Source organism: Tinamus guttatus, unplaced genomic scaffold (genome assembly GCF_059628265.1).
Source record: "Tinamus guttatus ecotype Peru unplaced genomic scaffold, ASM5962826v1 Tinamus_guttatus_pri_ptg000025l, whole genome shotgun sequence".
NCBI lineage: Eukaryota > Metazoa > Chordata > Aves > Tinamiformes > Tinamidae > Tinamus > Tinamus guttatus.
The window spans coordinates 2,960,096-2,983,064 of record NW_028288559.1 but is presented as its reverse complement, the minus strand read 5'-3'; the positions used below and the strand labels follow the sequence as shown (position 1 = coordinate 2,983,064).

The following is a 22,969-nucleotide window of genomic DNA, read 5'->3' as shown; positions in this document are numbered from 1 at the left end:
CTCCTTTTGCTATATATGATTATTCCTTAAGCCAATAGTACATAGCAAGGCAAAGAAATCACTTATTTTTCCCACTGTTCAATGTCTGCCAGCAGCTCTTTTTCTACATTTTTACTTAGCACTGAATCTTCATGAAGGAGTAAGAGCAGACCACAGCTTTCAGATAAAGTGTAATGATGTATAGTGAGTGCTTGTGCAACTTTCTTCACAATAATTGAGATTTAATTTAATTTAATAGGAACTTTCGGGTATATTGGGCAACTACCTGTTTAGAAGGCTTCTTTGTATTCCATTTGAAGTTTTGGCTGGGTTATACATTTCTTTTTATTCTAGCTATCTGTTAAAATAGTAGTATGGGATATCTCAGCATGAAATGCAGGAAGTTCTGTGTGCAGACTGGTCTCTTGGCAGCAGGAGAAGTTACTCAGTGATTCACAACACTGCAAAATGTGTAAATTGAAGATTGGTTAAATTACATATGCTTTTCAAAGAATTAAGAAAGATAAATGTATTTGTACTGTCTGAAAAAATTACAAATATTGTAGAGAAGAGTTAGGAAGATCATAAATTCTGCAGGATTGCAACAGCAAGTAGTTCTGTCTAAGCAGGGTCTTATGTCTGTGCAAAGCCTGTTGTTCCCAGAACTTTTCATGAAGGGAGTTCACAGAATCACGGAACGGTTGAGGTTGGAAGGGACCTTTGGAGTCCAACCCCCCTGCTCCAGCAGGGACACTGGGAGCACGGGGCACAGGATTGTGTCCTGGTGGGGTTTGAAGATCTCCAGAGAAGGAGACGGCACAGCCTCTCTGGGCAGCCTGTTCCAGGGCTCTGGCACCCTCAGGCAAGACATTTTTCCTCAGGTTCAGATGGCATTTCCTGTGCTTCAGTTTGTGGCCATTGCCTCTTGTCTTGCCAATGGCAACTGCTGAAAATAGCCTGGCTCAGTCTTCTTGACACCCTCCCTTAAGGTACACATTGAAGAGCCACCTCTCAGCCTTCTCTTCTTCAGGCAGGACTATCAGCATTTCCTTATAGGATGGATGTTCCAGTCCCTTAATCATCTTTGTAGCTCTACGTTGGACTGTCTTGATGGGCAAGCAATGAGTTAACCCTGGAACCTGCAAGGTCACTGCTGATGTGGCAAGGACACGAGGTGGAAACTCTTGAGTTCTTTCCCATAACAGCAAGGAGGGGAGGTGGGAAGTCTTGCAGGGGCAGGGCAGTCTTGCTTCACTACAATTTGCAAACAATATCAAACTTGCTAAAGAGCTGATGCACTTGCAAAACTTGCTAAAGAGTCAAAATTCACCTCACTGACAGTGCAAAGAGCAGATAATCTCATGGAGCTCTCCCAGAGATGCTGGAAGGATCAAGTTGTAAGGATGACCACAGCAGTCACGTCTTCTTCCTCTGAATGGCATAAAGGACAGGGCCCAACACTGAGGAGCTGAGCAGGGATCAGGAACGGCAACTGACCTCCAACCTGACCATATCCCTCCATTTAGGAGAGCAATGTTTATTTTTTAAAAGAAAAGAGTTCCACCTCTTTCTGTAAAAGAGCGCTTACATATACCTCAGACAAGGGATGCTGCAGGTGTTATGGGATGTGGATTCCAGGTTGGACGACCCTTGCCTGCCAGGGAGCCAGGGACATTTCCAGGTAGCGCCTGCCAGGCTGCTGTCCACACTGACTCCCTGCTCCGAATACTGGTGCTCAGATGCTGTCCCTGAGGTGCCCGACTGCCCATGCCCTGTACGGCTCATTATAGTAACTAAATAGGTACCTGACTTACGGCGCTCGGGCACGCTCGGCCCTGGGAGTGTCTTTTGTTTGGGCCAGTCTTCACTGCTCAGAAGCAGGTACCTGCAGACAGCAATGGAGGAATTACAAAGTAATGAAATACGTGCTCAAGTCTCGCTCTTTCTCTAAACTAGGATTAAATACGTTCATCTCACTCTGCAGATTTCATAGTGGTAGTTTCCTCTGCCAGGGAGCGCTGCTGCCAGCTGTAACGCACGTCCCTCTGGTGCTCCGTGTCACCGTCGCTGCGGCACAGCTCCACCTGAGCACGCGTCACTTCCCTCCCGCAGAGGAACATCCCAATTCCCGCAGCCTGCAGCGCGGAGCCGCGTGCGCCGTGCCGAGGGGCGCTCGCCCGCCCTGCTCACCCCGTCCCACCGAGGCCGCGCGGGCCCGTGCGGGACGCGCGCTCAGCGGCGCCGCTGCCGCCGCTGCCGCTCCCGGGGCCGCCGTGCGGGCGCAGAGCGTGGTCACTGCTGGCGTCGAGCAGCCTCGGTCCTTCCTGCCGTGCGCGTACGCGGCCAGCAGGCTCTGCACAGGCACAGCCTCCGTGCCAGGGAAACCGGGCTTTAAATATGTGGGAGATCCACTGACTGGGGTCTAGATTCACGGAGCATCAAACTCCCCCTTTTCCTCTCTCGCTAGAATGGGACCGATCAGTTACAGGAAAATCTTAAAGGAAAAAAACGTTCATAACTGCCTACATCTTCCCTGCTTGAGAGGCTCATAGTTAGTTATTGTTGCAAAAAAATCTCCTAGAAATTCTCTACAAACACCCAATCACAACTGTGTGCAAAGGTGAAACGAAGTCCGAGTGAGTTAATTGATTTAGGAGTGTGAAATGCCAATAATTTGGGGAATATTAATGTCTAATTCAAGAAAAAAGATCATTTTTTTGCTGGTGCCGTTACCCACAAATTCCCGTGGTGTGTAGTTGTCCCTGGGAGGAGGAGCGGGAGCACGGGCAGGAGCACAGCACCTATGGCAAGGCTGGACACAGAGCAGCTGAAGGGGAGACGGTGGAGGCTGGTGACACCAAGGGGAGGATATTCAGAGGGGGTGGAAACCTCACGTTTGTCTTAGAATCACAAATATTAAATATATGTTCATATATAGTTTTTGTCTCTTCCAGATTTTCTGTATACTACAAAGCAGCAGATAGGCTGATGTTGCAGTGCTGCAACTTTTGTTACTTGTAGTGCCAAATCTGCAATAACTGCAGGAAATTAACCTCTAGAACTGAACCCGGGTCTGTCCTTGCCTTCAGAGCAAACATTTCTCAACACATCAGTGGGAGTTGGGGCTTCCCTGTCGCTCATGTAACTCGCCCTGTGAACTGGTGCATGGAAAGCTCTGGAGTGCGTTAAAACAGGCCCCGTAAAACACGTGCTCTGCTCCGCAGCTACCGGCTGAGGCGGGAGCTGTTCCGGCTGCTGGGGGCCGCGCGGCGGCGCGAGGACGATGAGGACGAGCGGCGGCGGGAGGCGGCCGCCCTCTGCGTGCGGGTGGCCTGGAGGAGACCGCAGAGCCACGGCCCGCCCGGGCCGGAGGCGGCCGGCAAACACCCGAGGGCGACGACCAGGGCCAGCGCGGCCACGAAAACGAGCAAGCAGTCCATCCTAAAGCAGATCTATGGTAATGCCGGCCTCGCTCGGGCTTCACCGTAGGTTAAGAATTACATTTTTGCTTTTATAATTAACAGCATTCCCTGTATTTGGGATTTTTCTGGAGGTATCTAATTGTTAATGATATAAATGATTTGTTAAGAATTCTTAAATATTGCTTACAACTTCTTGGCATTTTGATTTTTTTTTTATATAATTTTAAGAGTATGTTCTTCAAGTTTGCTACCTTTTTTGTTTGAAGACAGTGGTTCTTTGTTGGAAAAATGTCTTTTTTTTTTTTTTAAATATCATTATTACCTTTTCATGATAGTACTGCTCTGCTTTGCACAATGCCCAAACATGTCCTGTACCAAGGAATACATCTTGGAGAACTAGTAGAGGAAAAACATTTTTAAAACTTAAGTAAGTTCCTAGTGTGGGAACTTAGATCACCACTGTAGATTCCTGATGGAGTGGGCACGTGCTGGCTACATGTGTGTTAACAAACAGGTGGTAGGTCACTTCTGTCATGGCTCTGTAGCTTAGATAATCAAAAAGGATTAAAAACAAAGCTGGTGATCATTTAGCATATATTGTTACAGAGCCACTGCAAGACATACTCAGAGTTTCTGTAGAGGTCTGCGAGGGTGGTGGCAATTCCATGTCATACAGAATGTCTCATGAGTCTGCCCACCGTAAATGTAAACCTACAGGAAGATCTTTTGGGGATTAAGATAAAGCTGTAGGAAGTTAAATACTGTATAACTATATAACTATGTATAACCCTGTCTTCATCTGATGAACAAAACTCTGTCCATGCTGTTTCATAAAGGACGTTCTCAGGACGGCAAAGCGTATCAGCCAGCAAGACCTCCCTCAAAGTTTAAACTTTCTGAAGTGCATCTGGCCTCAGGTAAGAGAACACATCTTAAAATAAGGTGTCAATATTTATATAGATGAGGTTAATTTCATCTTAGGGAAGAAAAAAGAGTCTATTCAAGACTCTCACATCCAAACATGTGTCTACTGCCAACCTCTTGTGCTTTTATGTTGTTTCTTTCTTTACTTTTGAACAACTTTACTTGAGCAGTGTTTTGTTTTAATCTTCATATTGAATTACTTAAATTAATACCCATTTTCATTGAACTGTTTCTAGGAAACTGTTTCTAATGTGCACTTTCCTACCAGCACACCAGAAATACAGATGACAGTGTTTCCTTTTTTCTCTACTACGTGCACTCAGAACTTACACATTTCGGTTAGAAACGTACAGCTGAGTTCATGTACAAGGACATGAAAATCCACACTTACTGTCCAGAGAGACAGTAACTCATCTCCAAAATAGGCTTTTTAATTAGACAATTCATGTTCATGTGCATCCAATTTGGCCTTTTCTTCTTTCTGCTAAAATGTCACACTGGGTCTTCTAAAATGTCATACTGGGGTCCTGTCTTGCGCATAGAGCTTCAATTGTTTCATAAAACTGCACGTGGAAAAGTTTTATTCTAAAGAAAGCATGCATTAATAGCAGAAACCGTGGCGCCATGACCTTGCAAAATCCTTGGTTCTGTTTGTACCTGAAATATTATGTATAAAACTGCTATCAGGACAGTATCGTCTTCAGTAACCTAAAGCAAATGCAAAATGGTGGAAACTTGGCAGGATCTACACAGTCCAATAAGACATGTGGACAGATGGGGCTATACTGCATAATGCAGAAGGGCTTCAAAAACACCCATTAAAGAAAGGAACTTTTATGCATGTGGCAGAGCTTGGTCGAATAGCTTAAAAATGATGTTTGACTCCATGCTGTCATCACGCTTATTACTTGTTTAGTGAATTCCCTCCCTGGGAATCTCCCACGCGGGTTGCCTCCTGCTCGGAGCCTGCGGCTCTCCGAGGGCCCTTCCGGTGCGTGCAGCTCTCTGGCCCTCCTGCTCCGTGGCTCCAAGGCCACAGCACACGCGGCTCAGGCAGGGGCCACGGGAGAATCCTGCCGCTCTCGTAAAAAGCAGGTACTTGACTGAGCCAGCAGTTAGGGTAACTTGCAAGGCAAAGTAAAACCCGTTTTACCCATTAGTTTACAAAACTCTGAAGTTTAGAAGGAATCCAGCAGTACCGAGTGCCGTCCTTGAATTTATGCTAGAATTGTGCGTTTTTGCTCTCATGAAGAGACAGGGTTTTTTCCTCCCACCGTTTGAAATAACTGTATGTTATTAAGAGGTACCAGACAGGTGTTTCATTCCCGTCTCTTCACGCAATCACAAAGCTGAATGTTAAAATAGCTCTAGCACAGGGCACTTTTCATTTAATTCCAGGACAACAGCCCTCCCTGTCTCCTGAAATTAAAGGCTTTCCTTTGAGGTCGGAGCGGCCTTTTCTCTCATGAGGTGGTGACGAGCAGGACGGCGATGGGAACGCTGCCCAGCCCGGCCGAACACTGGCTGCTTTCACGGAGCTCCGGGGCGCTGGGGGCGCCTCCGCGGTCGCAGGCAGCAACGCGCTGTGGGGCTGCCGGCCGCGCGCGGCAGCGGCGCGCGAGCCCGAAAGGGTCAGAGCTGCCAGCGGCCGATGCCAGCGCGGCGGCTCCCGGCGCGGGGCCCGCCCGGCCGCCCGCCTCCCTCCTTGCCCCGCACAAGGTGCCGCTGCGAAGGTGCCCGCGGCGGCCCAGGGTTTACGGCGCCCGTCGCCCGCGCGGGAAGCGCCGCGACGGATCTGCAGCGGGAACTGGCACAAGCAGCACCATCGCAGCGAGGGCACCGGAGCCTGCGGAGCTGCCGGAACAGGCAGCGGGAGAAGGGACGATAGTTAGAAAAAGTATAAGGCGCGCACACATTAGTGAGGTGTTTTAAAATACATGCCTCTCCCACTGCACACTCCATTGAAAAGAATTTGAAACCTCAACATAGCTGCTTTTTTCCTTTTTTTTTTTTTTTTGGTTAGTTTGGTAGATGACAAGGAGCTTTATTGTGGAGCTGTGTTTACAGGGGGTCTCTGCAGGGGGCCAGCAAACCACTAAGTCCAGGTTTTGTTTCATGAAAGTGGATTTAGCAGCGCAGCAGAGGAGGAGATTTTGGAGTTCTTGGCCTTAGAAAGAAACAGGTCCTGGATATGACAAGGTGTCTTTGTCACGGATGTTCAGATTTAAACTAATATTTACCCTGACCCTGGCATCCCGTCTCTGCAAAAATAGGGAAAGGAGCCACATGTATTGTTTTCAATAGACTACAATAAATAAAAATATTAAATGTGGCTAGATGGCAGAACTATGAAGACAATGGTCACCTCGTGTTCATTTCTTGCTTTCCAGTAATTCAGAGAATATGTATTTGCTTTAGCCATGGACACAAACATCCCGTACGTTCTAAAAAGGAGCCAGTCCCTTTCCCAGTAATGGGAGAAGGCAGAAACGTTGCTGAACAGAGTCCCTGGCACCTCTTCGGCAACGCAGCCCACAGCAGTGCTGACCCGGCAGCACAAAAACCCCGAGTGGTTTTGAGAGGAAATCCCCATTACTCCGGGCTCCTAAAGCTGCAGCTGCAGCTGCGTTTTAAGATGTGCCAAGTGCAAATAACTCTATCTACGGCTAATTAAGAGTGAGGTGTCGTGAAAAAAGGCCCCTTCTTTTGGGGTAGGTTCACGGTGTGTGAAATCTAGAAGCCAGCGGAGATTAAACTCTCTTCTTCCCCCAAACCCGTGTAACTCAACATGATCCTGTTCTTTTCCAGTGAACGACCTACAGTACGTTAACCTGCTGGAGAACATGGGAAAATCAAAGCAGTTTTCCTACAACATGAGATCAGCCACTTCTGCAAAATCAAGAAGACTCAAGCACTGAGCAAAAAGGAACGGCTAAAACTTAAAACCTGCCTGTACGACTGGTATTTTTTGTAATGTAAGAACCTTTTAAATTACAAATGGTATTTGTGCATTTGTATTTATGTAAACATTACATGCCAGGCAGACTTCGAGGGAAGTTGGACTCATTTTGTGTGCAAATTAGTTTTTAAATGTAACAATTTATTTACTGCCAGGATGAAATTGCATTGGGAAATAGATAGTTAAGCTGTAAGACTGGCATTACAATAAGGTGACAGTAGCTTGACTTTCCTAAAGTTCCTCATTCTCAAAAATATGAGAATGTGCTCTTTAAGGTCGTTTCAAAGAGGAAGAAAAATGAGCTGAAGATTAAACCGTTAGACTGCAGTTAGATTCCATCCTAAATTTAATGCATGTATTTCACAGCCTTAACAGGAAAGGAAGAACAGTCTTCGTGTGCCTATTTTGTACCAAAGAAACAGGTTACGTCTTAGCTTGCTACAGATTGCTAGAGGGATAAATAGCAATGTTGACAGTGAAAACATATATATATATGTATATATATGTATATTTACTGAGAGTCAAAGACATTTTAAATATATACACATAAATATATATATAAAATTCTCAGTAAATAAATTTTTTTCACAGCTTGCATTTTTTATCCTTTGATATAATCACTTTTTTTTCTTTTTAATAAAGAATTGTCTTTTTATACATGTACAAGAGGAGTCTGTTTTCTACAAAAGGCAATGGGGCTCTTTATGGAAAAGAAATGAAGTCCTTTAAAATAATTTTGGAACTATCTTTGCAAAGTATTTATGTCGCAGAAAGTATTTCAAAGTCACCAACAATAAATGTATATATATATGCTCTACTTTTGTGTGTTCTAGTTTGTATGCTCTAGTTTGAGTATGTTACATTCTGACTTTTTTTACCATTTTATTCCATAATCATACTGCATAATATAAATCTTGTAATTAACATGATGCTTTGAAATGACAGGTGATTTGGAGTCAAAAAAAGTCTCTTAATTCCTCTGCTAGCACTCAAGCTTCCAGAAGGTTGGATTTGCCTTGCGGACCCTTCCCTGTGGCCACCACACCTCATAACACCCCTTCCCATCCAGCTGCATTTCCTTGCTAAAGACAGAGAGAGAGACAGAGGGGTGCAGTTCTTTGTAAAATCTTTATTCCGGGTTTCGCTTACAAAAAATGACAAGCTTTGTTCCAACATCAGCTATTCAAAACAAAACAGAAATAAATGCTTTACAGTCATGTAGTTCCACCTCTTTAATACACTGTGTTTATGGGGCCAGGGCCCTGGGAATGAGAGGCCAGGTAGATGTTGAAACAGTAGTGGAGGTCTGTCAGCCACTGCTCCTGAATGTCACCACTCTTCAGGGTCTAGGAAGAAGGGAAAAACGTAAAGCTGAACGTCACCATCAGTAAAGTTGTGCAGACTTTGCTTTTATACTTAACCAGGCACTCAAAGATTCAAAACGGCCTCGTTCTCCTGCATACACTAACATCTTTATTTAAATAACGAAACCTGGTTAATACCTGTCAATACTGAAATTGTATTAGTGCTTGTACAGCCAGTCAGCGTTACGTGATGCAGTATATGCATTGCACTGGACGTCCTCACCCTAACTGTGATTACCCTGGGCCGCTTCCTTTCCAATTCTGCAACCCATAGTCAGTAACCATGGAACTGAGCAGAGTTCTGCTCACGCAGCGCTTCTGAGACTGCTACCAGCAGAGCACTACGGACAGCAGGGCAGCCATGCACCCCCTCTCGTGCTCGTAAAGGGCTAAAAGCCCTTAAAAATAAAAAGCAGCCGCTCTCCCTCAGACCGGCTGAGGCCATCAGCGTTATCCAGGGCACCAAATGAAAGCAGCAATCCAATTCCGGGGCGTTTGCCCTGCAGCAGATTGTTGTGCAGGGCCCCTGGGTTGGATGCTAAACTTCCCAACTGTCTCCTCAGTGTGAGGAGCTCAGCTGCTCAAAGAGCAGCCCAGGATACAGGCTGCTCTGCCCAGGCAAAAGACGACTGCAACTCTTTTTACAATGTCTTTTTTTCCAGGGTTTGTCATAATTTAAATGTAAGAGTGAGGCATACAACACGTGTAGTCTCCGCGAGACCGCAACAAGATCCCTACCATGATGTCCTTGATAATCTGTTGCACCAGAAATTCGTTTGTCACCATATGGCTCCTGAGCTGACCGTGCTGCATGAGCAAGCGAAGCAGCTGAGCAACCACGGGCAGCTCCTCCCGGCAGATCCTGCTCACTTGGAGACTCTGCAGCATCAGCCGCAGCAAGCGGGGCAGGAGGGCGAGCGCGGACACACACGAGCCCCACAGCAGGTCCCTGAGGGGAAAGAGATGTGCAAACATGTGTCAGAAGGCACAAAAAAAGGCACTTACTCCAAATATGTTTCTGTGACTTTGCATCTGTGCAAGGAAATGTGCTTCTATGGTGAAGTCACAATTATGCTTACAAGTTATTGATGTTGAGGCAGCACATCTGGACCAGAAAATGCTAAGCTTAAAATTATTCCAAAATTCTGTTCAGCACAGGGGAAAAAAATGGGTTCAGGATACATATATATGTTGCTAAAGCTCCTGATATAGCAGGGAAAGAATTTTTATTTTAATTATAATTCGGGTACACATGAATCTTTAAGACTTAGAAATAAAACAACAATCTGTTTTTTGTAATACACGAGTCCTTAGATAGTATAAATGAAGAAGGAATCTAGGGATAAACACACATCAAAATTTGGTGAGCTTTGAACAATGATATTTTGAATATAGAACAGTTAAAGGAAAAAAATACCTGTTTAAACTGTTTAAAGACGCTTCCTCTGGTAACAGAGGCAAACAGACTTGTTAAAATCTGATATCTTTTATTTATATTTTCTAATTCTTTTTTAATCAAATGCATTGACAGTCTATAAAATGATGCCCAGGAAGTTTTATACAGCTTAAACATTTAAAGTAAACTTACAAGGTCAAACCCTTTACAAATGACTCTTTATCTACTGAATTGAAAGGTTAAATCTAAATCCTGAGGTATAAATTCTGACTTTCTCAAGTCAGTACTGTTCTGACATCTAACCAGAACAACTGTCTTAAAAAAAAAAGCTTTAAAATGAAAGCTGCTTCCATCACATTTTAAAAATAATTTCAGCTAAGCTTACAGGTGCTTTTCTTAAACCCAAATGCCATTTCAGAGTAAGGAAGAAAGGAAAAAAGGAGGGGAAGAAAACTTCTGTCCATTCATTCTACATCTCTATACGCTATACATCTCTATACGAGCTTAGAAGAGCAACATTACCTTTTCTGTACATGTTCTGCATCCTCTTTGTCTAAAGTTAGCAGAAAGTACAAAAGACTGTAACAACAAGAGGCTAAGAACTTGTGCAGGTTTTCATTTAGGATGCAGGCTTGATCCAAGAGCTTATTTATGGCACACAGAACAGATCCAGCTGTGCTATCGGGTATTACAACCAATCCAACCTGCATTGGGGGGGGGAAAAAAAAAAAGTTAATCACTTTTTACAGATGTTTTTTTGCTTGTAGGTCAGCATGTTTACAGCAGAATTTCTCTCTTACTAGAAATACCGAATTCAGCAGAAGCAAAGTAACATATGCTCCTGCATTTTCAGAAATCCCTGTTTTCCTTGGAAAGACACACATCCCTGATTACATCCCTGCTAAAGGCGGTCTGACTCATCCCTTTTGCTACATTTTGCAAAGAGGCACAAGCAAAACACAGGTAAAACTGATCAGCAAACCCACGTGCTAACCCCTAGATTAGCGTACATGAAAGAGATGGTCTTGTGTCTTTCTCAGTAAAACGAGGAATGCTTTTACTTTTCCCTACTTGAAAATCCCAAATCCAAAAGCCTGGTGTTTATAGGGAAGGAAGTCGCTCTAAAAGAGCAGGGTAAGTATTTAGACACTCCATCCCTTCTTTAAATTCCTGCAGCTTGCAGGCCTTTCAAAAGTCAAATATTTCTTTATGTGACGTCACAAGCTAGGAAAAGAGGACAAAAAATCAGGAATCAGTTTGAAAGCACAGATTTAGGGTATTTTTTGAGCAATATAACCCAGAATTATTTGGCATTTCAGAACAAAAAAGCCCCACCCAAACTACCATGCAGAAGTTTCACAAAGTTACTGCCCTTCCTCAGCCCCTGGATTTCAAAGGCAGCCAAGGGCAGCTGTAACAAGACAGGAGCCAACATCTCCACCGCATCCCCCCGAGCCGCTCATCCCAGCAGGGACCTTCCCCATGGAACAGGGCCCTGCTCCTCAGCCTCCACCATGGGGCAGACGAGCCCCTGCGCACCGGGGAGCGGCAGCGTAAGGAAACTCCGGTTTGTTCTCCAGAGGGACAAGGAGCTGCCGGGTAGTCGGGGCCAGTCTTGGAAGCTCTGCACCCCGACAGGCAGGGGAGCGCCGGGAGGAGAGCTGGTTAAAGCTCGTGGCACGCGCGCCGGCACCACAGCTGGGGGGATCTTACGAGATGCAAAAATTAGACCGTCATCTTGAGTAAGAATTCCTAGGAACAGTAAGTAAAATAATTTTGAAAAAAAAAAGTCTTTTTTTTTGATAGAAGTGATAAATGAAAAAGCAATTTCATTTTGAAATGCTATTCGTAGCTATATCTTTCTCCTCATGAAAAAGCATAAAAATCAAACGTTACTAATGTAGCACCATTTACCTCAACAAAAATGTACTTTCAGCAATGTTAAAGAAGCTGAATTTGCTCTGCACCCTGCAGATATTTTTTACGTAAACCAACTGCAGCTGATAGCTGAATACAGTGGGCTGATACCAATTTTCATAAAAACACCAATAAGGTGATGTCATATGATTACTTGTTGGGTGGTTAAAAAAAAAACAAAGGAACCATGAAAGGCCTGAACTTCTTTGCATCTTCCAAAACATTAGAATATCTTCTGATGGAGCATTAGTAGATTAATGATTACCCCAAAAAGAAGGAACTAAGGCAGTGAAACCAAATAAAACCAAACCCGTATCACCTAGACTTGAGGAGAAAGTGCTTAAATCATTGAATTCTACTGAAAAACCAGAAAGCCTTACGAAAGACACTGCACAGAAACTTCCTTTAGATTTCTAGGCTGTTGGAACCGGTGACAGCAGAATCCTCTAAAAGGTAAAGGTAAAAAAAGAGCCCTCACAAAAATGTAGATAGGAAGAACAAATGCAGTTCTAGAAACAAACGCACTGAAGGACTAAAGCAGAGCCGCGGGACACAGCGAGCCGGGCGCCCTCCCGCGCGCTGGGAGCTCCCGATCCTACGGAGCCGGCGGCCGCCCGCCGCGGAGAGCGGCGCAGCCGGTGGGAGACAGCCCCGGGGCTGGGCCAGCACCTCCGGCCGCCCCGTTTCCCAGCTGACACACACCTGGTGGCACCAGCAAAGGAGGGAAACCGGCGGTTGGAGGAACGGCACCCGCTGGTGCCAAGCGGCTGCGTTCCGGGTAAGTCCATCGCGCAGGACGGCAGCCTAGCCCAGGCGCATGGGGCAGGAGGTGCTGGGAACGCCAGCGCGCCCTGGGAGCTCCCCTGGGAGACCCCGGGATGCCTGGAGCGACCCTGCCGCCCCGCGGGGCCAAAGCGGGAGGGCACGATCCCGCTCCACGTCGGGGCCGCGAGCTCTCGTGCCCTCTGACACAGGGTTTGGCAGGTGACATTGCTCCTGTGTGACAAAGGTGGACTGCAACTGTGAGCAAGAGTCGATGCATTCCAGACAGGGAGGCACCAAATAACGATTCCCCAAACGAATAACCATCATCCTGACCAACCACACACAGAAAGCCACGAGCGTGAGCGAGAAGGACAGCACTAGGGAGAGAAGCACCAAACCGGCCAGGCTCTGAACACCTACTGCAACCCACAAGCCTGGACGACGCCCGGAACAGAGGCACTTCAGCTCATGCCCACCCAGCAGGTAAGACACTCAAGTAAGTCTCAGCATGGGATGTTGCCTCCCTCCCCTGTTGAGGGATTCAGCTGCTGTCATCCGCACGTTAGAGCCCTTGGGGCAGCAGACTCATCTACGGCAAAAATCCACATGTTCACGTTCTGCTTCCCGAGGCCCATGCACCAGAACACACGAGCTGCTTCGAGGAGCAGGGGAAACCCTTGCCTCAAAAACAGAAACCCCCAACCAGAGCACAGTTCCGGATGAGCCATTTCCTATGGAAGCTCTGGACTAGGGTTTTTTAAGGCCTCAGCACAGTGAATTGTGATGACTTGTCAGATCACAGAACTGCTTCAGTAACGGGACACACAAGTCCTCCCATTGAGCAACGAGTATCAAAGAGAGCCGGCCTTCAAAGTCTGCCCCCAAGAGTCCTATAACCCAGTAAGGGGTTACACAGATATAAAACAGCCCCCATTCTGAGACGAAGGCGCGTTAGGATTTGTAAAAGTAAGACTGTAAAACCCATTTAAAGTTGCTAGTTACTCTTTCAAGAAGAAAAATACTTTCATTTATGGCTGTTTCATTTGAAAACAAGCTGAAGAATTTAGAAATCAGAAGAGAAGATATATATATATATATATATATATATGCACACACACATAAATTTGGATACTAAAAAATTGGATATTTTTCAAACTTCACTGATGGTGTTCAGATTTTTTGCAAATGCTGAAATTATACAGAGAATACACGGAAGAAATGATTTTGAGGGTTAATCAGACCTTTAGAAAATTCAAAATAAACAAGCTCACATAGAAAACAACGTTACTTACCAGGTATTTACAGATGCCAGTCTGGAGAATGTCGAAACACTGACTTTGTGAAGGTATAGTGGACAAGCTGTGACAGACCATCTGTTTTAATAAAATCAAATTATATTAAGTCCTCTGAATGCAACCAAACATCCCCTGCATATTCATACTTCATTGACCATCCTAAATATAAAGCATTCATAGTGACATAGCAGTTTTGCCTCAAAAAATGGTGATTCTTTTCAGGGTACAGTAACATTTTCAATGTAAATGATTAGTGTTTAAAGAAATGAAGACCTATAGCATTAGCTTTCTGGTTAGCAGCTTTCTTCCTTTTACCTAAAAGGAGGGAGGGAGGGACAGAGAGAGGGATGGGGAGCAAGGTATGGAACACTCTCAGTTCTTAATGCAAGCCCATAAATGTGGAGTAAACACAGTGGAAACTGGGTTTTATTAACAAGCTGGATATTGGGAACCGTCGGTAGAGCTGAGCAGGCCCTCATGAAACGCTCTATGGCCCCAGCATGGGATAAGAGCCCAGAGCTCCAGCACGGGTAACCCCTGCCGCAGCCCGGGCAGATCGCAGCCCCCCTCTCTTCTCCTTCCCCTCCGTCGTGCTCAGAGCCGGTACCAGCTCCCTTGGGTTGTGTGCTCCGTTTACCACGCAGGAGTGGAAGGGAAAGACAGGTGAACGGCCTAATAGGAACAATTATTAACATCACTGGAACACTAGCCACTTCCTACTAACAACCAGGAAGATGATGAAAGCCGTACACGGGGGAAAGGAACTCTGATTTAAGAGCAAACACAAAGTGAATTGACAAGCTCAAAACTTTGAGGGGGTGCATGAGTTCAAGTCCCCACGTTGTGCTTTCTGATTGAAGAAGGCACTAAAGAAAGCTTCTACAGAATAGTCGAAATTGAGCGCTAAAACTTTGTGATATTGCCGTGCTTTGAAGCATCAGCTGATCCAGGGCAGGTCAGGACACAACGCAAGAAAATGGTAAAACAGAAATCACCATCACTGTATCAAAAATAACAGCTTGTATTTCCACCTGAAGAGAGACCCCAAAGGAAATTCAGAAAAGAATCCTAAAATCAGTGTTTGGTAATGTTACAATTCAATCCAAAGTAACACGGATGAGACCGTGTTGATTGAATTATCAACAGAAACGGAGAGGCAGGATCATTTGTGGGGGCAGGTTTTTCAAAGTTAACCTCACACACGCTTTCAGCCCCGCTGACGCTCACCAAATTCAGGAGACTTCCTAAAGGCGTTTTCTTGACAGAACCCAACACTGAGAGGTTGTCACAGCGCTGCTAATGGGTTCCAGCAGGTTGTGTGTCCTAGCAGGACTCGACTCGAGACACAGTTTTGTAGACACTCTGGTACTGAATACCCATAGTATTTGTTTAACAATAAACTACCAGTTTGGTAGTTTTTGGTACGTAATTATATATAGATATGTAATACATAAGCTATATATTCTATATATAGAGTATATCATTAAATATGTATATATACACACAGATATAGACTCACATACACACACACACACGTATCCTACACGTGGAGTGTCTTTTGTATGATGCAGTTTGGAAATGATAAAATCTTAAGTACTCTGGAATATTTTTCCCCTGAAAAAGTGATAAAAACTTGCAGATACTAGCTGTGTCAAAGAAGGAAATCAAGTTGAGACAGAGGTCAGAGCTGGGGAAGGTCAGGGACAAATCTTAACGCCTATCTCATCTAGCATTTTAATGAATAACACTTAGATCAAAGGTTAAAAAAAAAAGTGCGTTGATAAAACATATTGGCTGACACCTCGAATTTCAGGGAGCATCGGCTTAACCTATAGAAAGGATCATAAGTATCATGATGAAAGTAACAGATACAAGAAAAAGACTCAGTGAAACAAAAATGAAAAAAAAACTCAGTGTTATGCACTTGAAGACCAATAATTTTATATGTGGCCAGGAATGGGAACAGTTGAAAATGAGGATCACATTCTGTGCACAGCTGATGACAAGATCATCACCTACCAACATGAAACAGGCAAATGCCACTCTCCATACAAACTTATATCTCAACAGAAGCAGACAATTTCAGCACCGCTCCATAAGATCCTAAACCAATAATTTCTGCAATTCTGGGCAAAACAGGAGGCACTCAAGAAAGAATCTTCAAGAATGATAAATTCAAACTGAAACAGGAAGCGTACACAAAAAATAGAGAACCTCTCTTACAGATTTAAATGGGAGGACTCCTGTTCAGGCTACTTGCAAATATGACACATGAAAACTGCTGCAGGAAAGTAAACACTTACACTAACCAAGCAATAACAAAGTAACAGCGATGAGCACAGCTAGCTAGGAATATAGTAGGCATGAAAAGTTCCTTACTACTTCTCAAACATTTCACATACAGCCATGACCCTTTTATTTTTCCACCTTTCTAAATCTTTCTGACCCTCCAAAGAGCACAAGCATTCTATACATCCAAATCCACTTCCATGGTGTTAAGTGGGAGTGACAATCCTTTTCACTTCTATAAATTAAAACCCCTTTGATTTGGCCTTCCATAGCAACTGTGTGCTATAAAGAGTTAAACATCTACTAGACATGGAAATGAAAAGCAAAGAAAATTTGATCATCACAAAACTAGTACGTTCCCCAACAACTAATTAACTTCAGGCAAGGGTTTCCATGATGTTTAGTTTCCATGATACTGATTATTTTACATTTGATTAGCATTTATCAAAGTTTTGGCACATTCATAGAGCATTTAAATCATAATTTTATGGCTTTTTGAGACAAGCTTCTTACAAAAGGTTTGCTTTAAAGGTTATTTTTAGCTTAAAGTCTACCTCAGCAAGTTGAGCCAAAACGATACTCCTACCTACGGGGCTTCACTATTAACATTATGCAGCAAATACTACAGAATTCACTGCAATTTTTCGAACCAAACCTTCCTGCCAACCAGCTCTCCCGCAACGAGCCCCGTAACGGAGGCAGCACGTTCCCCGCTGCGCTCCGTGCGGTCATTACTGCTCCAGGTCCTTGCCCGCCCTATCGCGATGGGAATCCATGGCCAGTCGGATAAACACGGGCAGGGGAGGCAGCCCGGGAGCACCCTCTGCTCTCTGCAGACCTCAGTGCCACGGAGGGCACGGTGTGAAAGCCAAGGTGAGCACTGAGGTCAGTGCACACAGTAAGGGAGCATTTGTCCCCCCAGCACTGAAACACTTACTGCAATCGTCCCTACCCCGCTAAGCAGCCCGTGGTAGAAGCGGCCAGTCACACGCTGTTCTAAACAAATCTTCAAACTGCCCAAGTAAAAGCATTTTTGCATTTACTACAATGAGTCTAACAGACTTTTGGTTCATTTAAAAAAAGGCTTTTTGCAACTCTAATATATCCCGGAATCCATCAGTTTATTTTGCCCATCTGCAAAATGCTCTCAACTCCTGACTCCCAAACTTAACCTGAGGTCTTATGGAAAAGGAATGCTGACAAATGATGAACCATCAAGAAAGTTTTATTCATATATTTAACCATTCCTACTCCCCAAATCACTCCACACTTCCCATAATCTAACATGACATATTCCTGACTCGAAAGGCTTATCACCATCTTGCTTCCCAAGGGAAATACTTTATCAGCAACTCTTCAGTGAAAATCTGCACATTATGTCAAGCTTAATCGTGCTGTTAAGTACTCCCCTTTCTCAAAAGGGGAAACATCCAGTTTGCTCTGAAGACACGTGGGAGCACAGAGAGGAATCACGCCAGCAGAAAAATAAATAGATCAAATATCTTGGCTAGCCACAAGGTAAAGCCTGACCAAAGATAGTTTAGACCAGCAGGCCACTTACCAACATGCATAAAGAAAGGAGAGAATTTATTTTATTTCGGAAAATAGCTGGCCAACACCAGTCGCTACATCCTAACGTGGACTTTAAAGCATACTCCTCAATTCACAGCAACAACCGCGCCGAGCACCGGTGACTCAACTGAGGCAGCAGCAGTTCAGCTGGGTCAGCTCCCCCGGCTCCCCAGGCCACGAGGCGTTTGCAGGGAAGCTGCTCACCCGAGCCCCCGGCCTGCCGGGGAGCACGCCGTCCCGCCGGCTGCCGCTGCTCCCGCTCAGGGAAATGGACCCGACAGGGCGATATTCGCAGCGCCCCGACTTGCTGAGGCACCACAGGAGATCGCCGCTGTCCTGCCTTGGCTGAGCTCACGAGGGTGGGGGTGGAAGGTCTAATTCTGGGACTCCCAGAGAAAACAGCACAAACAAAACAAAAAACACCACACCTACAACCTTAGCTAAATGAAACCTAGATTGAAAGAAAGCAAGGGACAAAAACAAGAAGAAATACGGTCTGCATACGAACATAATAGAAAGGGGCAACAGGAGAAGAGACAACTTGTGAGGCTGAATTTAGAAGCAGAAAAGCAGAAGCTTAAAAGTTACAAATACCTAGGCAAACACACACATCAGGTTGTACACCGCGACACAGTACTTACTTCCAAAGACTGAGAGTGATTCTGAAACACAGCTAATACCCACCTGCGCCACAGAAACCGAGTAGCTGCAGTGTAAAACCTCACCCTGCCTTTGAACCGCAGGAGCCGCCTGCGCGCGGCCTCCTGGGCTGAGGCCACTCAGCTGAACCTGCATGGAGGCCAGCTCAGCGGGCGACGAGCCCTGCCTGCCCCCAGCTACAAACACGGGGTGGCAACTGCCACCGCTCGCCCGCCGGGCGACAATTTGACCGAGTGCTTAAATCTGGAGACCTGCAGGGCTGAGCGCAGGGCAGCCGGGACAAGCACCCGGTCTTGCCAAGCGACAAGCATGCCCGGAATCACTTCTTCTGCAGCACGGGCAGGTTTTACACTCAACAGCTCATATGCTCCTCCTGGAGGTAAAGGCACACCTGAAGCACAGCACGGCTGAGTCCTCAGAGCCATTCTAGCAACAGGATTTCAGAATGAACAACACAGAACAGCTTCACTCTGCAGAAAACTTGCGTGTCCTCCTCTCGCTGCCACTGAAGGCCTCACAGCTGCCAAATGTCACCGCAGCCGCTTCCTCCCCCTTGGGTCCACCTACCTCAGGCCACACGCACGATGGTCAAAACAAACTTCTGATTTTCAAGTCTCCAAATTCCCCTGTCTGCCCACCCAGCCAGAAAGAGCTTGTGCTTCCCTGAAGGCTGCCCACGGTTAACAAGTTGGCTCTCATGCCACAAACCGTGTCTTTTTGCAGAAATGCAGCTCTGTTATCGCCCAACAGAACGTGACTTTGTAAAACACACTGCACGTTCACTGCGTGTGCGAGATGCTCTTCAAGGCAACTGTGTTAACTGTGCATGTGTTAACTACATGCAGCAGCACTTGAGCTCCCAGCTCTAAAATGCCCCAAGATAACAAGCAGTTCAGGATAACAGGTATGATAGAGCACTTATGAAAACAACCATGTCTTCCAAATCTTCTGTTGTTTCTTTAGCACTAACAGCACTTTCCAAGTATAAACATTTTCATTTATAAACATCAAAATTATGTACAATAGGTTTTTACAAAGCAGTGGTGGGCTTGCAAATGATCTCTTCCCTCATGGAAGCTAAGAATTATAGCGTATTTCTGATCAAAAAGGGCTGCTCTCTACCCTCAGCTGTTTTCCCAATGCAGAGTTCTCCCAAAGTTAGGGTATAACTCTAACTTTCGCATTTCAATAAAGACCACAAACTAAAGTCTTACAGGAGCTTCAGCCTCAAATCTCTTGTCTTAAAAAGTTAGAAGATTTTGAAGTCTTAACATCTGCTTAAAGTTAAGCCTATAGCACTGTTAACACCATTTTATTTTCCCAAGAGTATCTTCCAAGAGCTTCAATTTGTATGCATCTGTTTACTATATTTATTGATTTCCCCTAATTTTTGTTAGCATGCCAGCACAGATAGAGCCATTGCAGCCCTTCATTGATAAACTTTTCCATTTTTGACACGTTAGTACATTATATTGCACACGTCCAAGGATTTTTTGAATTCAATTCTATTTTTAGTAACAACTTTGTTACTAAACTAAACTTTGTTACTTCTGTTTGATCTTAACGTTTAAATGGTCGAGTATTTTATTACCTTAAATCAGCTGTCTGCTGAACACAACTCTGGAATCTAGATGTCAAAGAGAACTGTAGAACAGCAGATTGCTCCTCTTTGCCACCCAACATCTAAACATCACAAATGTCAAACATGATAATAGCAGAAATCATTGTGTATACTCTGTTACCTTGTTAAACGGCCCATTTCTGTTGGTGCTGTATCATTTACTACTGATATTGCAATTCAATTATAGGGGAGTGAACAATATTAGGAACAAACACTATAGGCACAGCTAAAATGAGAACGAAGAGGAAAAAAAAAAAAAAGCTTTTTCAGCTTTTTCCTTTAGGCTGCAATAATTTATTCTGGAATCCCATCTATTTAAGCTGCAGGGATCTGATTTTGAATAATTAGCTTTAATAAATCAGAAGTTGCTGCAGAAAATAAAGCAAGGTTTCTGCATTTACATTCAATCTCTTTCAGGCAATGTGTGAAAATTAACCTTTACAGCCAAATGACATTTAGAGGGACAGTTCTTAAAGCATTAGTCCATACAAGAAAATAAACATATATACACACACATATATGTATATATGTGAAAACTCCCCAAAAACCACAAGGCTTTGGATTTCCAGTACCCAAATAACTATTCTCTCCAGACAAAAAACAGTTATGAACCATAACCATCTCAAAATGATTATGTTCTAAAACAATTAAAAGCATTAATCAAAAGTGCATCTGTTTTGTCTTTTTGCTGCTTATTATTCATAGCATGCAATTGACTGCAATGGTTAAAATGCACAAAGTTCCCATCGCCAGCTGGAAAAGCCTTGAATTATCCTTTTCCTTTATAGCAACGGCTCTCTCTCCAAGACTGATGTCTCTCTCCTCTGCATCTCTGCTAAGTGTCGTGAAGTTCCCTCTTGCAGCCCCTTATCCCTAGAAATGCACACCACGCATTGCACGAGACAACGAGCTTGCACTGGAAGTTGGGTCTGTTTTCCAAAGGATTTGAGAACAGTGAGCAACAGAACCCACAATCCACAGGCTCTTCCACCTTCGTGCCCGGGAACCTTAATTCCCTTTCCACCTCCCAGCACCGAGCTATGCCCATGCCGACCGCCCTGCTGGCCTCATTCTTTTAATTGATCTAGCTCCAAACTGGCCAACACTTTAGACAAAACCAGTGGCAGAACAGAAGGATGGATGAGGAGGATGGAGGGGCTAATAACAAGATAAATTTTTTGAAAAGCCTGATGATTAAAGGAAATCTGTGATCTTGTATTCACCTGGCCCTGATACTTAGAAAGATGCCCAGAGCCTTAGGAACACAACGCCGACCTTCGAGAACCAGGCACCAGGAGAAGGAGGCACACTGTAACTACGGATAGATAGCTACAGGCAGACAGATGTTTCCATTTTCTGGCTGAGGACTTGAATACTGGAGATTACTGGATATTTTTCTGCCAGCTAAAGGGCAAGAATTTTCCATAGGTAAGAGAAGTTTTAATGGAAAATTTCCCAATCCTCTACCAACACTTTCAAGCAGTTTTAATGTCATCATCTATCCCACTATAGAAGTATCTACTTTAAGTAGATGGGGAAATTGTTCCACTTTAGAGTAACCAAATTTGAAAGGAAGCCACCTCTAGTCCTTGAACTGCTACATCCACTTTGAAGAAAGTGTTCTCCACACCTAACACCCCCATCCCCCCTTATCCCAGAAAAAAAAGGCCACCTGAACCCTCGACCCAATCCTAATGCACTTGGGAAAGAAGTCAGGAGGAGGAGTGGGAGAAGGCCATGGTGACTGCACATAAAATACGACAGCTTGCCAAATACAAAATAAAATACTATTGAATAAAAAAAAAAAAAAGAAAGAAAAGAAAAAGTTTTGTCTTGGCCTGAATCTGATACAGACCTGTTCACTATTAGCTTTTTCTCTACGATCACAAACATGTTTGTGAGAAAATTATAAATTGCAATCCAGAATTCCTTTTGGTTTAAAAAAAAAAAAATCTATGAAGGCAATAGCTCTAGAATATCTCATCACTCTTCTTGCACAATTTTTCTGATGCATGGGGATTTTTGTTTCTAAACATTCTGATAGCTCAATCCCCAGGAAAGTCTTGAGGCACGCTCCTTAGGGTGCCCAAGTCCCCTTTTACAAACAATGAAGAATATCTGAATGAGTTGACCTGAAGGTACTCAACAAAAGCATATCTTGCATTTTATCTCTGTAACGACTCTTCTCAGCAGCACTAAAGCACTGAAAAGATTGGGTTAGAAGCATTTCAGCCCGGCCAGCAGGGACTGAAGGCACAAGCAAACTATCCATAAACTACTCCAGCATCTGTAAACTCAAGTACTCCTATTTATCCATAAGTGAAACTATTTCACTTGTGAGATTTCCCAAGCAACTTCAGATTTGTAGAAGAGAAGCAAAAAGAAAAAAGATATGACATATGGTGTGGTATTTTCAAAAGCAAGTAAAGTCCCTGAGAATATAAATGCTTCGGATGTTTTTATGGGATTATGCTCATTCTAATTCTGAGAAACTTTTAAAAGTCACCCTGTAGTCTACTCACAGTGGAACAGTCCTTCATTTTCTACAGGACAGGGAAAGAGAACATGCTGGTTTTTCAACACAGGAGAAGGAGGTATTTTGGTGAGAAAACTAGCCAGTATTGCCCAGAAGAGAGAGAAAGTGAGCGGGGCTGGCGGGGAATAAATAAATAATTGACCGAAATGCTTAGTTCCTCCTCGGGCCATCTGATTGAAGGCAAGACATCTAAGGACATATGCAAGTCCAAAAAATAAGCTTGCTTAAAATAATTTTATAAAAATAATATCAAATATGCATCAGACAATA

The 22,969-nt window shown here is 44.3% G+C and overlaps 2 protein-coding genes across 3 annotated transcripts in view; one reads left to right on the top strand and one right to left on the bottom strand.

The window, feature by feature from the left end:
* The window catches only part of INVS (inversin), a 77,927-nt gene extending 70,653 nt beyond the window's left edge, over positions 1-7,274 (top strand). Inside the window, exons 15-17 of the mRNA XM_088526226.1 lie at positions 3,204-3,436; positions 4,238-4,318; positions 7,134-7,274. Of these exons, the coding sequence (XP_088382352.1) occupies positions 3,204-3,436; positions 4,238-4,318; positions 7,134-7,243 (424 nt within the window). The 3' untranslated portion in view covers positions 7,244-7,274. The remainder of the gene's footprint in view (positions 1-3,203; positions 3,437-4,237; positions 4,319-7,133) is intronic.
* A 1,124-nt stretch (positions 7,275-8,398) lies between these two features.
* Positions 8,399-22,969, bottom strand: part of TEX10 (testis expressed 10) — a 44,267-nt gene continuing 29,696 nt past the window's right edge. For both annotated transcript variants that reach the window (XM_088525977.1, XM_088525969.1), the window contains exons 12-15: positions 14,019-14,099; positions 10,567-10,748; positions 9,387-9,597; positions 8,399-8,630 (exon numbers count right to left, since the gene is read on the bottom strand). In XM_088525977.1, the coding sequence (XP_088382103.1) occupies positions 8,517-8,630; positions 9,387-9,597; positions 10,567-10,748; positions 14,019-14,099 (588 nt within the window). In that variant the 3' untranslated portion in view covers positions 8,399-8,516. The remainder of the gene's footprint in view (positions 8,631-9,386; positions 9,598-10,566; positions 10,749-14,018; positions 14,100-22,969) is intronic.